The following is a 14,777-nucleotide window of genomic DNA, read 5'->3' on the forward strand; positions in this document are numbered from 1 at the left end:
GGCCAGCATTTAAACCAGCAAGACCAACATTGGAACCAGCAAAACCATCATACCAGCATATGCTGTTTTCAACAGGGAATTTAATACATTATACGTGAGGAAGTCAAAAATGGGAATGTCTCAATGTGTCAGAAACCAATTCGTTTTAATGTATTTAAGTAAGGTTGAATCCAGTAACGTTGAAGTCTAGGAAGCCTGCGAATATATTCACGCTGGTCAGCAACAGCCAATCGCGCGACTAATATTTACATACATTTGTAAACACTGACGGAAATACCGTGGGTTTCAAACAGCCTGAGTGCAGGGGAAAAACTAATGGTGACAGAAAACGTGCCACTTTCAGTAATGAAGAGAAGGCTTCGTTCTTACCTTTACAGTCCAAAAAGCCCATTCCAGTTAAACTTGATTAAAGTTAGCAATGATGACACTCGTGCTTGAGCCTTTGTAAACATGTCACGTTCTGCGTTCGTCCAATCAGCGTCACTGACGACGCAAATATGGGTTTAGGAATGACACTGTGTACATTACTGTAATTTTTAACCCAGAGTAAATTATGAGCATAATTATATTATTATGAGTAAAATTACAGGGTTTCATTTAGGCTAGCCATGTTTTCATACTATTTTAGGTCTTAAAGTGCTATATTAGACACTTTATATATTTTTATAATACTACTGTAGACATAGTAAAAAAAACTGTATACATTATTATTTACTGTAAAAAAGTCATTTTTATGTTCACATTATTTATTCATTCATTTTCTTTTCGGCTTAGTCCCTTTATTAATCTGGAGTCGCCACAGCGGAATGAACCACCAACTTATCCAGCATATTTTTGACACAGAGGATGCCCTTCCAGCCGCAACCCATCACTGGGAAACATCCATACACACTCATTCACACACACACACACACACACACACACACGCACACACACACACACACACACACTACAGTCAATTTTAGCATACCCAATTCACCTGTACCACGTGTTTGGACTTGCACCCGGAGGAAACCCACGCAAAACTCCACACAGAAATGCCATCTGACCCAGCCGAAGCTCGAACCAGCGACCTTCTTGCTGTGATGTGAATGTGCTACCCACAGCGCCACCGCGTCACCCTATGTTCAAATCTAAATTTAAAATGGCATTTTAATCTTTAATATAGCTAAAATGCCAATTTTAACGGCATTCTATAACGGATAACGGATAAATGCTATAATAAATACTATGTTGAATACCTTGGATTACCATATTATTTATTATATTATTCAGTGCCATGGTAAAGTACAGTGTTATTTTAGTATCTTTAAAAGTCAACTGTAACTTAAACACATATATGCTAGATAGACAGACAGACAGAAAGACAGAAAGACAGACAGACAGACAGACAGACAGACAGACAGACAGACAGACAGACAGACAGATAGATAGATAGATAGATAGATAGATAGATAGATAGATAGATAGATAGATAGATAGATAGATAGATAAAATAGTTTAAAAAATAAAGATAGATAGATAGATAGATAGATAGATAGACAGACAGACAGACAGACAGACAGACAGACAGACAGACAGACAGACAGACAGACAGACAGACAGATAGATAGATAGATAGATAGATAGATAGATAGATAGATAGATAGATAGATAGATTGAAAAAGGATGGATGGATGGATGGATGGATGGATGGATGGATGGATGGATGGATGGATGGATGGATGGATGGATGGATGGATGGATGTATAAAATAGTTTAAAAAGGATAGATAGATAGATAGATAGATAGATAGATAGATAGATAGATAGATAGATAGATAGATAGATAGATAGATAGATAGATAGATAGATAGATAGATAGATAGATAGATAGATAGATTAAAAAGGATAGATAGATAGATAGATAGATAGATAGATAGATAGATAGATAGATAGATAGATAGATAGATAGATAGATAGATAGATAGATAGATTAAAAAGGATAGATAGATAGATAGATAGATAGATAGATAGATAGATAGATAGATAGATAGATAGATAGATAGATAGATAGATAGATAGATAGATAGATAGATAGATAGATAGATAGATAGATAGATAGTTTAAAAAATGACAGACAGACAGACCGACCGACAGACAGACAGACAGACAGACAGACAGACAGACAGACAGACAGACAGATAGATAGATAGATAGATAGATAGATAAGTAGATAGATAGATAGATAGATAGATAGATAGATAGATAGATAGATAGATAGATAGATAGATAGATAGATAGATAGATAGATAGATAGATAGATAGATAGATAGATAGATAGATAGATAAAATAGTTTGAAAAGGATAGATAGATAGATAGATAGATAGATAGATAGATAGATAGATAGATAGATAGATAGATAGATAGATAGATAGATAGATAGATAGATAGATAGATAGATAGATAGATAGATAGATAGTTTAAAAAAGGATAGACAGACAGACATACAGACAGACAAACAGATAGATAGATAGATAGATAGATAGATAGATAGATAGATAGATAGATAGATAGATAGATAGATAGATAGATAGATAGATAGATAGATAGATAGATAGAATAGTTTGAAAAGGGATAGATAGATAGATAGATAGATAGATAGATAGATAGATAGATAGATAGATAGATAGATAGATAGATAGATAGATAGATAGATAGATAGATAGATAGATAGATAGATAGATAGATAGATAGATAAAATAGTTTGAAAAGGATAGATAGATAGATAGATAGATAGATAGATAGATAGATAGATAGATAGATAGATAGATAGATAGATAGATAGATAGATAGATAGATAGATAGATAGATAGATAGATAGATAGATAGATAGATAGATAGATAGATAGATAGATAGATAGATTTTTTGGTTTGTTCCTATAAACACAGTATGGCAATAACTGCATGTGTATATGAAAATATCATGTTATCGAAAATAAACATTGACATATAGAAAATACCTTGGAGTACCATTCAAATACCATGCTATTATGCCATGGGACAGTACGTGTTCTCCTTTTAAATGCACCAGCCGATACAGTCTCCATACGCAGGGCATGACCACAGGCTCATCCGTGATATTTAGCTTCACATGAAACTGGAGATGTTCCATATCTGTGTTTTGGAGGTTACATAACCCATACCCGTGTCTTTGGTGTGGTCGTAATGAGAGGGAGAATGGAGCTCAGATCTGGGTGGAAAAAAAAAACTCCACGGCTCATAACAAGCCACAGGGGAACCCACGCTAGCCTACAGCTGGCCATTAAGCCAACTTTATTTATTTATTTATGAGCATTCATTATTTTTTAAGGGGAAAAAAAGATGAAAGAGGGCTAATATTCGGCACAGAGCTCTCGGATGAGACTGTCAGATACGCAGTGCAGCGAGAAAAGGCAGATTCGGAGAGAGCAGAGCGTTGATTTGGCATCTTAGCAGAGCAGAACGGTTCTCTGTCATCTGCTCATGTCTGTTTTGTTGCTAAAATTTTATCACAGACAAAAAGGGGTCAAAGACAAAAGAGGTCGCTCAGAAACACTGTTGCAGCTCCAAAACACTCATTAATCCTCATTTTAAAAATTTCTTCTTTCAAAGTAATATAATACAATGAGCGACACGGTGGTGCAATGGTTAGCACTGTCGCCTCACAGCAAGAAGGTCACTGGTTTGAGTATTTCTGTGTGGAGTTTGCATGTTCTCCCTGTGTTAGTTTGGGTTTCCTCAGGGTGCTCCGGTTTCCCCCAGAGTCCAAACACATGGGCTATGGGTGAATAGAATAAACTAAACTGGCCGTAGTGTATGAGTGTGAATGAGAGTGTATGGGTGTTTCCCAGGAATGGGAACGGCTGGAAGGAAATCCGCTGTGTAAAACATATGCTGGAATAGTTGGTGGTTCATTCCGTTGTCGCGACCCCTAATAAATAAAGGACTAAGCTAAAGGAAAATGAGTGAATGAATGAATAATGAATTAACCGTGATAAAGTTTGTTTTGACATCATTTAAGTGTGTACTGTGTAATATGCAGATATTTGTCAACAAATAATTGTCAGAATTATTATATTGTTTAATTTGACCTGCATGTAATTTTTTACTTAATAAAAAATTGATTAAATATAAAATTAATCAACAATTTAAAAAAAAATCTGGATTTGAAAAATAATTCTAATACAATTATTACAATCCCACCAAAATGACAATCAGACAGAATAATACATCTTTTCACTTGTTGTTATTGAAAATCATGCTATTACAACAAATACTGATTTCTTAGAAATTGGTATTGTGTTTTCTAAACATTAATTTAGACTCTGAATGTCTGAAAACAAACATTAACGCATAAAGAAAAAACCTGAAAGACAAAATGTTTACAAAATATACCTATAAAACCAAATAAATTTTAAATGTGTGTGTGCGTGGGTGCGTGTGTATATATTTGTTTTTAAAGTTGAAGTCAGAATTATTTGCCCTGCTGAATTATTAGGCCCCGTAAATTTTTTTCCCCAATTTCTGTTTTTAACTGAGAGATTTTTTCCAGCCCATTTATAATCATAATAGTTTTAATTTTAAGTTTTAACTCATTTCTAATAACTGATTTATTTTATCTTTGCCATGATGACAGTAAATAATATTTGACTAGAGATTTTTCAAGACACTTCTATACAGCTTAAAGTGACATTTAAAGGCTTAACTTGGTTAATTAGGTTAACTAGGCAAGTTAGAGTAATTAGGCAAGTTATTGTGTAATGATGGTTTGTTTTGTAGATAATCGAGAAAAAATAGCTTAAAAGGGGCTAATAATATTGACCTTAAAATGGCTTTTAAAAATTAAAAACTGCTTTTATCCTAGCTGAAATAAAACAAATAAGACTTTCTCCAGAAGAAAAAATATTATCACACATACTGTAAAAATTTTCTTGCTCTGTTAAACAATTTGGGAAATAGAAAAAAAAAAATTTTATTTAAAGGGGGGCTAATAATTTCTTGACTTCAACTGTATGTTCAACTGTATGTATATATATATATATATATGTATATATGCGATGCATTCCTATTATATACAGCATTGCACCTAGCATCACAGCATTGAGTTCTAACAAATTAAGAAACGAAAATTGTACAAAAAATTGTTTATTGCTAAATGTACAAGAGTTAATGCGGACATAATTATGTTGTCTATTAGACAAGAGTCATTAAGTAAATATCATTTTCAGAATTCAGGATTTTTGCTTTCTGCAACATAAATGATCCAAACATCCTTGAAATAAGATTCTAGTAAGTTCTAATAAAACCTGCTTCTGAAGAATATATCTTGCATTAATTTATAATTTCACTGCCATTTTGTTTTTGTTTTTAACACATGTGACCCTGAACCACAAAACCCTTAACAAGCAAGGGAATCTTTTTTTACAGTAACTAAAAATACATTGTATAGGTCAAATTTATAATTGATGCAAAAAATCTTAATATCAAGTAAGCATCATGTTCCCTGAAGATATTTTGTAAATTTCCAACTGTAAATACATAGAAACCTATAAAAACATAACTTCTGATTAATAATATGCAAAGCTTTGATGGTCCAGTGAAATTAAAATAACATTTTTTAGATGTTGGTATCAGTATGTTAGTCTTCAAGGATATCTATAAGGATATCTATAAACAGTGACAAAATTTGTGTTTTAAAGATATAAAATTGATATAAACATATAAAGCTTGTAACTTTGTCACATCCGCCTAAATGGATCATCACCTCATACTTCAAATCTTCTGACCAATCAAAATCTTCTGACCAATCAAATGCTCTCTAGTATCTGACATGCCCCGTCCCCCTCAAGATGCTTCACATTTGCTTTTCATTTGCTGCACTTAAGCTCAACAACTCTCACTGGCAGAGCTGTGATAAAACAACATGCCATTGGCTGTTATTTTAAAAGGGGAGGAGCTACACTATGCCCTGCCCTCTCTTTGTTTTTCAGTCGAGATTACGTCAAACATAGAATAAAAATGCACATTTCAAAGCACTTCACGCGACCTTTAAAGGCAATTTTCTCATTATGTCGATTTTTTAACCTTAAGATTCCAGATTTTTATACTTTAGCCAAATATTATTTCACCAAAAAGCTTATTTATACAACTTTCATGTAATACATAAACCTCAATTAAAAAAAAAATTGGCAACACAGGCTCATTGTGAAAATGTACCCCTATATACATTTCTGGAGATCACGAATTATGTAGCCAGATGTACGTATAGCTGCATTTCGTCTTTAAAATGAACACTACAGGGCGGTATGACGCAGTTCCTTTCCACGCTTACCAGGTGACCGCTTTCCTCCTTAAGGACGGTTTTCCACTGTTACCAGTTTGTCCAATAGCTCGCCGAGTATGAGATGCAGAGGGAAGTTGACTATGATGACAGGATTTGAGTCCGGTGAAGAACGATTCCAGAAAGCGGGCGTAAACAAAAACAGAAGCCAAAAAATAAAATAAACAAGTAAATAACAGGGTGAGAATGTGGTAAAATCTGAAAACGTGGTAAAAATCAGACAAGGGCTTTTCTTTTTTTGGATTGCTTTTGAAAATTGTTGGTTGGCTTTAGGGACGTGGGTGGGCGGGTCAATCAATACAATTGGTTATGGTTTAGGGAAGGAGGAAGGTGGGTCAATCGATCGGTCAGTCAGTAGCGGCCACTGGTGTATTTTCGGCAGGCGGGAATGACACTCGCGAGAGAAATTTGAGATCTTGCGAAAACAAAAACTGCAAAAAAAAAAAACGTCATCCTGGGACGTATTTGGCACTCTCCAGAAATGTATATAGAGGTACATTTTCAGAATGAGCCATGAGTTGAAAAACTGCCACTTATGACTGCATTCATGGCCATGATCACAAATATAGCACACTTTTGAGCAGGTAATCCTTAAAACAAGACAAAAATAAGGTTGGAAAATGTATTTTTACAAATGCGTTCATAAAAATAATTTAGCAGTACATTAACTACACTGAGGTTTTTAAAAAATAATAATAATAATTTGTTCAATCTTCTCCATTTATCAATTTTAGTCCCACAGAAATGTTAGAACTAAAACTGTACTTTTAATCTGAATTTGATATCATTAAATAAGTGATTTATTTAGATTCAATCCGCGACACTTCGCTGCATGATTAATGTAAAATTGGAGATTAAATGCATTCATTCATAGTTTAAATGCATTGCTCAGTGAAACAAGACGTTTCCTCCTCTCCGAAGGCTTCTGGTGAAAAGTCTTTGGTTTTAATTGAAAGTGGCTATTAAAAAAAAAAACAGGAAGCAGAACTCTCACGGGTGTGTTGTGCCATATGCTGATAATTTTGTAATTCTGAAGGAAACAGGATGCTGTTGATTCAAAACAAACCTGCTGTGGAAACGTGAGCATGTATTGCACACGTGGATGTATAAAAAAATCTACTTTTCATGCTTTGTTCATTTGGCTACAAAACCTCCCATGTCTATAAGTTAAACTCTCAGAAAAGTGAGAGTTCATAACGTCAAATATGCAAATAAATAAATCGTGTTCATTGGGGTCCAAACGTCTGAGACCACAGAGAAAATCCCTGAGTTTGTGTGCAGATGTGCTGATAAACAGTCCTTCAGGCTCTTTTTTTTGTCTATAATTGGAACTAAAACGGAAAGACCTGCTGTCCATGAGATCCAACACTGATGTTCAGGTCTGTTTTAGTCAGACCATGGTCATGTGTCTGTGCTTCCTCCGGTCATCTCCAAAAAAGTCATCGGGCAGCTGAAAACACAAAGATATGAATCACATATGGAGCTCTGAGAAAAAGAAAAGATGTTTATAAATGTGTGGGAATGTTGAGGTCAGCATGAAAGCTACTTGCTACTGTATTTACTTCAGCAATATGACATTATTATGAGCAAAACTGTATGTATAAAGGACACTATGCTTTTTAGGCTCATTTTGCAAGTCATCTAGAGTTAAGCAGATGAGTTTTACCATTTTTTAATCCATTCAGCCGATCTACGGGTCGGATGGTACACTTTTAGCTTAGCTTAGCATAGATCATTGAATCGGATTAGACCATTAGCATCTCGCTCGAAAAAAAAAAAAAGTTTTGATAGTTCTTCTATTTAATGCTTGACTTAAGGCATTAAGTGAATAAAAGGACTGAGCCGAAGGAAAATGAATGAATGAATTTAACCTGATCTGTTAAGTTATTATCATTGTTACCAGTGGTGTAGTCCTAAAAAAAGGTGGTGTACTATTACACCCGACCCAAATTTCAATTGAAAGTAGGCAAAAAACAACGAAAGTCAATGTTTCTTTGATTCATATATATATATATATATATATATATACTGTATATATATATATATATATATTTTTTTTTTTTGGTTTACATCAGTTACCTGTAACTATTAACTTCCACAAACGAAAGGAAAAACAAATACTATGTCAATGTTGTCAATGTAAGTCAATGGTTACAGGATTCCAGCTTTCTTCAAAATATCTTCTGGAACAAGTAAACGTAGAGTAAATGATGACAGTTTTCATTTTTTGGGAAAACTACCCATTTAAAAAGAAAAAAAAATTAAACAAATTTGTTCGTTTTCAAGGGAGATGCTAATAGTCTAATCCTATTTAATGATTTATGTTTAGCTATTAGTGCCCTCCTAGCAGACTCGGAGATTGGCTGTATGTATACAGCATGTAGCTTATATAATCATTTTAATACTGAAAAAAAAGGTCAATCAAGATAGTTACAACAATTTAGTTTACTTTTATTTAAGTTAACTCAATAGGCATACATGGAAAGACAGCTTTTTAACTTAATGTCTTTACTGGCTTATTACTTTACATTTAATAGGTTCCTTTAAACGTCAATCAGCCATTATTTTTGATTATCACGTTCGTGCATGCTTGTTTTAAACCAAACTATTAGGAGTCTGTCTTCTGTTGTCGCTATTATATACTAGTAGTTACCTTATAAATAGCATATTGTTACGCGATTTATGTGTAGCCTTTGCCTCATTGTTTTTAGTGTTATATATAGTGTTGTTCCCTGTAGCGCATGATTAAGACAAATGCGAATACTGTTTTACAGGAGCGATTTTAGGATTTTAATTTTAGGGCGGATCAGGAACAGATCCTTTTTGCGGTGAACAAAGAAAATTTTACATTTTAAAGTAAGAAATTGCAATAATACACTAAAATTAGGGAAGTTTAATCAGAAAAATAAGTGAGTATACCAAGGGTATTTGCAATTATTGATCCTCAGAAGTGGCAATACCCAAACAGCTCATGGAAAAAAGTAAGCATACTGAGTATACGTGCGTATAGCAAGGACTACACCACTGATTGTTACTATCACTGTCTTTTTTGTGTGTAGGTTTGAATTCTGTATGTTTGTTATTGAAGTCAATCAAAAAGATTTTTAAGAACAGACATTAAATTTGTAAATAAATAAATACGGTTGATTGTTTGAAAAAAATAGTTCAATTAATGCAAACCGATGCATTCAAAACAAAGCATATGCAACATGCTTGTCTTTAAATGTTTATACGTTATTGTGAAAAAATGTATTTCCCTTTCAAGAGTTCACACTTAGCTGATCATTGATTATAAAGCTTGTTTGGCAAGCTGTCCTGGGAGAGAGCCCTGAGCTCATAAGATCCTCGAGCCCGGTGCTCCTTCCCATTTGTAAGGCGAGAGGGGAGTTTGAGCTCAGGTAGATCTCGAGAACTCTCCTGCTGTAGTAGCTAATGAACAGATAGTGATTGTTATGAAGATATAACTACTTACTAGGAGAACATCTATGGTGCTGATTTGGATTAATCACTTAATTTAAGTTGTATGTTTTTGGACGGTGGAAGGAAACCGGGATACCCGGGGGAAACCTACGCGAGCACGGGGAGAACATGTAAACTTCGCACAGAAACGTCGACTGGCTTGGTAAGGACTAAAACCAGTAATGTTCTTGCTGTGAGGCGACAGTGCTAACCAATGGGCCACCATGCCACCCAATTAGGAAAGGAGGAGGAGTAGGGGTGTAGGGGTAACGAAGATGGCTGTTATATGGAACTTAGGGTATTTATGAAGACTGTAGCTGCGTCCCAAATGGCACACTATGCACTCATGCACTATGTACTTATGCACTTACACACTCAACAGCATAGTATATGTATGTAGTGTCGTCCCAAATGGAGCACTAATGTTTTTTACTAAGCGGAAATTCAAACCGTTTCCCTGATGACGCTTGACGGTTGCCAAATCAGTGAAATAAATGACCACACTATCAAATCATACCTGCCATAAGTATAACCGCATTCACCATCGGGAGGCGCTATCATCACACTCGTAGGAGAATTTTGCTTTCACCATTCAAAATAAATAAAGTTATCCAACATGTGCGCCCGATAGCTCCGCCCCTTCCGCTACGTGGGCAAACCTGCGGTCGTTGAGCGCGTGAAGTGTCCATCATTACACACTTCATTTTACCGGTTGAATGAGTGCATCATCCGGGTAATTAAAGTACACTTATTAATTTTAGAGTTTTCAGTGTGAATGCACTTCTTAAACTATTTATACTACAAAATGGCATAGAATAGTATAATATGCGATTTGGGACGCAGCTTTAGGTATCGTCTGATTGGTGAATCACGGCTAATGCAGGACCAGCTGTGTTCAATCATAAGCATGTGATCCTCTCGATATTAGTTTAGAAATAAACTTCACTCAAAGAAAATAAACACAGTTTTTACTACCAGAACCAAATGTTGTGCTATATTAAGGAAGTAAATAGGTAATGTTTTGCTTTCATGACTTCAAGCTCAATCTGAAGCATCACCTGAAGTCTATTAGAATTCTTTGTGTACCAGACGCCGCCGTTATTGTGTCCTGCAATAAAGAAAAGCAAAGATTAATACCTAGCTTTAACATAATCACATAAATCAAATCGTTTTGTAAGCTTTTTTATTCACATTATAAAGATTTTTTGAAAGCTATCAATTAATTGTTGTCGAATAATAATTTATATATATACAATTGAAGTCAAAATGATTAGCCCTATTCAATTTTAATTCTTTTAAAAGTATTTACCAAATGCTGAGTGTATTGGAGAGATTTTTGTCTGCATTTCTAAACATAATATTTTAATAAATTTCTATTAAATCTTTTATCTTTGCCATGATCACAGTACATAATATTTTTCTAGTTATTTTGCGAGATACTAGTATTCAGCTTAAAGTGACATTTAAAGGCTTAACTAGGTTAAATTGGCAAGCTTATTTACGTATCACATTAATGCAGTGCTGTAAAATACAGTATGCATACATGAAAATACCATGCTATTGAAATGTAAATAAACACTGACATCATTTGGGAAATATTTTTAAAAAAGAATAAACATTTTACAGAAAAGTTAATAATTTTGTCCTCTACTGTATATACAGCGATAAAAATAAGCATTGAACACACAGAAAACATATAAAAGGTGCTGTTGACATGACATTTTCCCTGGATGCTGATAACAAAGAAATCCATATATGCAACTAAACAAATCTAATTAGTTTACAAGTGAAGTTAAGCATAATAAAATGAAATGACGCAGGGAAAAATTATTGAACACATGAAGAAAGGGAGGTGTAGAAAGGCAGCGAAAGCCCAGACAGCAGCTGAAATCTCTCAGTAGTTCTTCAGCAACCCTCTGTCCTTCATCAGTGTAAATGAATATCAGCTGCTTCAGTCCAACATCTACATTATCAGGAGGATGAAGATGAAATCAGGGTGGACATTTCAGCAAGACAATGATCCAAAACACAGCCAAGGAAACTCTCAAATGCTTTCAGAGAAAGAAAATCAAGCTGTGGAATGGCCCAACCAATCACCTGACTTGAATCCAATAGAGAATCCAAATTAAGGATCAGACTTTACAGACGAGACCGGCAGAACCATCAAGATTTGTATACACAGATTTTCTTGTTTTGTTTTATTTTTGTTTGTATTGTTTGGGTTTTTACAAAAATCTGGTCAACAGATCCTTTAGAAATATTATTTCCAGGAAAAATAATGATGTGTTCAATACTTATTTCCCCTGCTGTATTAGTGTGCTTTTCTTGCATTATACAGAAAGTTGCTTTCTGATTTAAAAAAAAATAACTCCGTTTATGATAAGATAAACTCCACCCCCTTGTATGTTTGTATTTGCATACGCACTGTCACGTCCATCTGTTATATATCCTCGGTTGTCCCTTCCTCGCACTTCTTCTATGGGTGGAATTCTGTTCTGGGACTGAACCCGTGCCCTGAAACAAGAGCCCAGACCTGCTAGCAAACCACTCACAATCATAAAGAGTTTAACAGAAATGCTCAGTGCTTAATTTCACATTAAATTGTATTTTCAGTCAGTCTTAAAAAGAAAACACAGGAGCTCATTTCTCACCTTCTGACCTCCTCTTGGTAGCTCGATTCTGTAGAAAAGAAGAAATGAATGATTGGATAGATTAAAATCATGAACAATATATGGTTCGAGTTTTGTTTTGTATTGTTTTTCTATTTTAAAAAGCTCAAAAGTCATCTTTACTTAATAATAAATAAATTAAGAATTAAGAGAATTTATTTGTAAAACAAATCTAAAAACAAATCTATCAAAAGGGCCAGAAAATATTATTGTTTATTCATTCATTTCCTTTCGGCTTAGTCTCTATTTCAGAGGTCGCCACAGCGGAATGAACCGCCAACTATTCCAGCATGTTTTACACAGCGGATATGCTCCCAGCTGTAACCCAGTACTGGGAAACACCCATACACTCTGACACATACTTCTACGCCACAGCCAATTTAGTTCATCAATTCACCTATAGCGCATGTCTTTGGACTTGTGGGGGAAACCGGAACACCCAGAGGTAACCCACGCCAACACGGGGAGAACATCCAAACTCCACACAGAAATGCCAACTGACCCAGCCGGGACTCGAACCAGCAACCTTTTTGCTGTGAGGCGACAGTGCTAACCAATGAGCCACCCCATTATTGTCTATATTATATAATTATATTATATTTATATATTATATTACAGGGAGGAGCGGTGGCACTAACCACTGTCACCTCACAGCAAGAAGGTCACTGGTTCGAGCCTCGGCTGAGTGTATAGGTGATTTCCAGCTGGAAGGACATCCACTGTGTAAAACATAAGTTATGTTTTCACAGTTCCACTGTGGCAACCCCTTATTAATAAAGGGATTAAGCCAAAAAGAAAATGAATGAATATTATATTATATTATTTCATATCATTATTGATTTGTACAATAAGTTAATTCTAATGAGTACTGTGAACTTAATCCATTTGAGTAAATGAAACAAATTTAAGCAAAGTAAAACCCAATAAATGACGAGAACTCAAACCAACCATTTGAGGAAACCGATTGCAACAAACCATTTGAGTTAAAAAAACTAATCTATACGAGTACTGTGAACTTACTCTATTTACGTTGAAGTAATGAGGTATTTAATTAACTCATTACCTTCAACACTGAGTTCAAAACTCTTTTTACATGAGTAGAATTAACTTTCAGTCAATTTTGAGTTAACTACACTCATTTCATTTGATAAAGTTGACTGGAAAGTTGACTGGGTTGATAAAGTTGGGTTTTACAGTGTAATACATTTTAATTTTTTTTTATATTAGCAAATACTGTGACTTTTGTTTTTGTTTAATCATAACTTATTTGAAAAAAATTTAAATAAATATGTGTTAAAATTTCACAGAGCTAATAATTTTGCACATTTTTATATGTGTATATAACCCAAAGGGCACCTATGATGAAAATTCTCTTTTGTAAGCTGTTTGGACAGAACTGTGTGTAGGTATAGTGTGTCCACAGTCATATTGGGGTGATATAAACACAATAAGTCTATTTTTTTAATATTTCCTGATGTTAAAATAGGTTCCAATTCCCTCCCGTTTTGACCGCAACTTGACAATGGAGTGCGGTTTCCCCACCCACCGAATTGATTGACAGCTGCGTATTAACATATTTCCGTAGTAACACGTTTAATCATATCAACAAGACAAGACGTGCACGAAGCAATGGGGATTAAAAGATCTGTTCAGCTCTCTGTGATCATCAATTATCATCAAATGTGATCGAGTTTTACAAGTCTAACATGTTTTTAAAACAGTGCATGTTTGTAATAAATTACAGTGATTTTAGCGTTTTTTCTTTATCAGCACAGCTGCGTGTCAGTACAATCATAAAAGAAGACGCTTCAATCCCGGTTTATGGATGTTAAATCAGGTTTATTTCGTTCATTAACATAACGGATATCCATACAGCAGTGGATATGAATGTCGATCCTGTCACATTTGCATGCAAGAACAGTGCAAAGCTAAAAGTGTGCATTGTCTGTGTGTGTGTGTGTGTGTGTGTGTGTGTGTGTGTGTGTGTGTGTGTGTGTGTGTGTGTGTGTGTGTGTTTGTGTGTGTGTGTGAGAACTTTGTAACGACATTGTGTGTGACTCATCGTTGCAACTCCACAACACATACATCAAGTAATTATTGGTAAAGTTCTTACTATAGTATTTCTCACAAACGTTATGCGAGATCTGCTTTCTACATGTCTGTCTGTTGTCTGACACAGCGGAAGGCGGAGATTGAGGCACACTGACAGTCACGTGTGAACAGTGGGCGGGGAGGACTAGCATTAAAGGCACAGGCAACAAAAACAGCTACAAGATGCTCAGAGCTAA

General features: G+C 34.8%; 1 protein-coding gene across 1 annotated transcript in view; it reads right to left on the bottom strand.

Moving 5' to 3' along the window:
* Positions 1-4,967: 4,967 nt before the first annotated feature.
* igsf5a (immunoglobulin superfamily, member 5a) overlaps positions 4,968-14,777 on the bottom strand; it is a 26,806-nt gene continuing 16,996 nt past the window's right edge. The window contains exons 6-9 of the mRNA XM_056466738.1: positions 12,472-12,499; positions 12,246-12,334; positions 10,879-10,928; positions 4,968-7,811 (exon numbers count right to left, since the gene is read on the bottom strand). Coding sequence (XP_056322713.1) covers positions 7,752-7,811; positions 10,879-10,928; positions 12,246-12,334; positions 12,472-12,499 — 227 coding nt within the window. The 3' untranslated portion in view covers positions 4,968-7,751. The remainder of the gene's footprint in view (positions 7,812-10,878; positions 10,929-12,245; positions 12,335-12,471; positions 12,500-14,777) is intronic.

This window comes from Danio aesculapii, chromosome 10 (assembly GCF_903798145.1).
Source record: "Danio aesculapii chromosome 10, fDanAes4.1, whole genome shotgun sequence".
In the NCBI taxonomy this organism is placed as follows: Eukaryota; Metazoa; Chordata; class Actinopteri; order Cypriniformes; family Danionidae; genus Danio; species Danio aesculapii.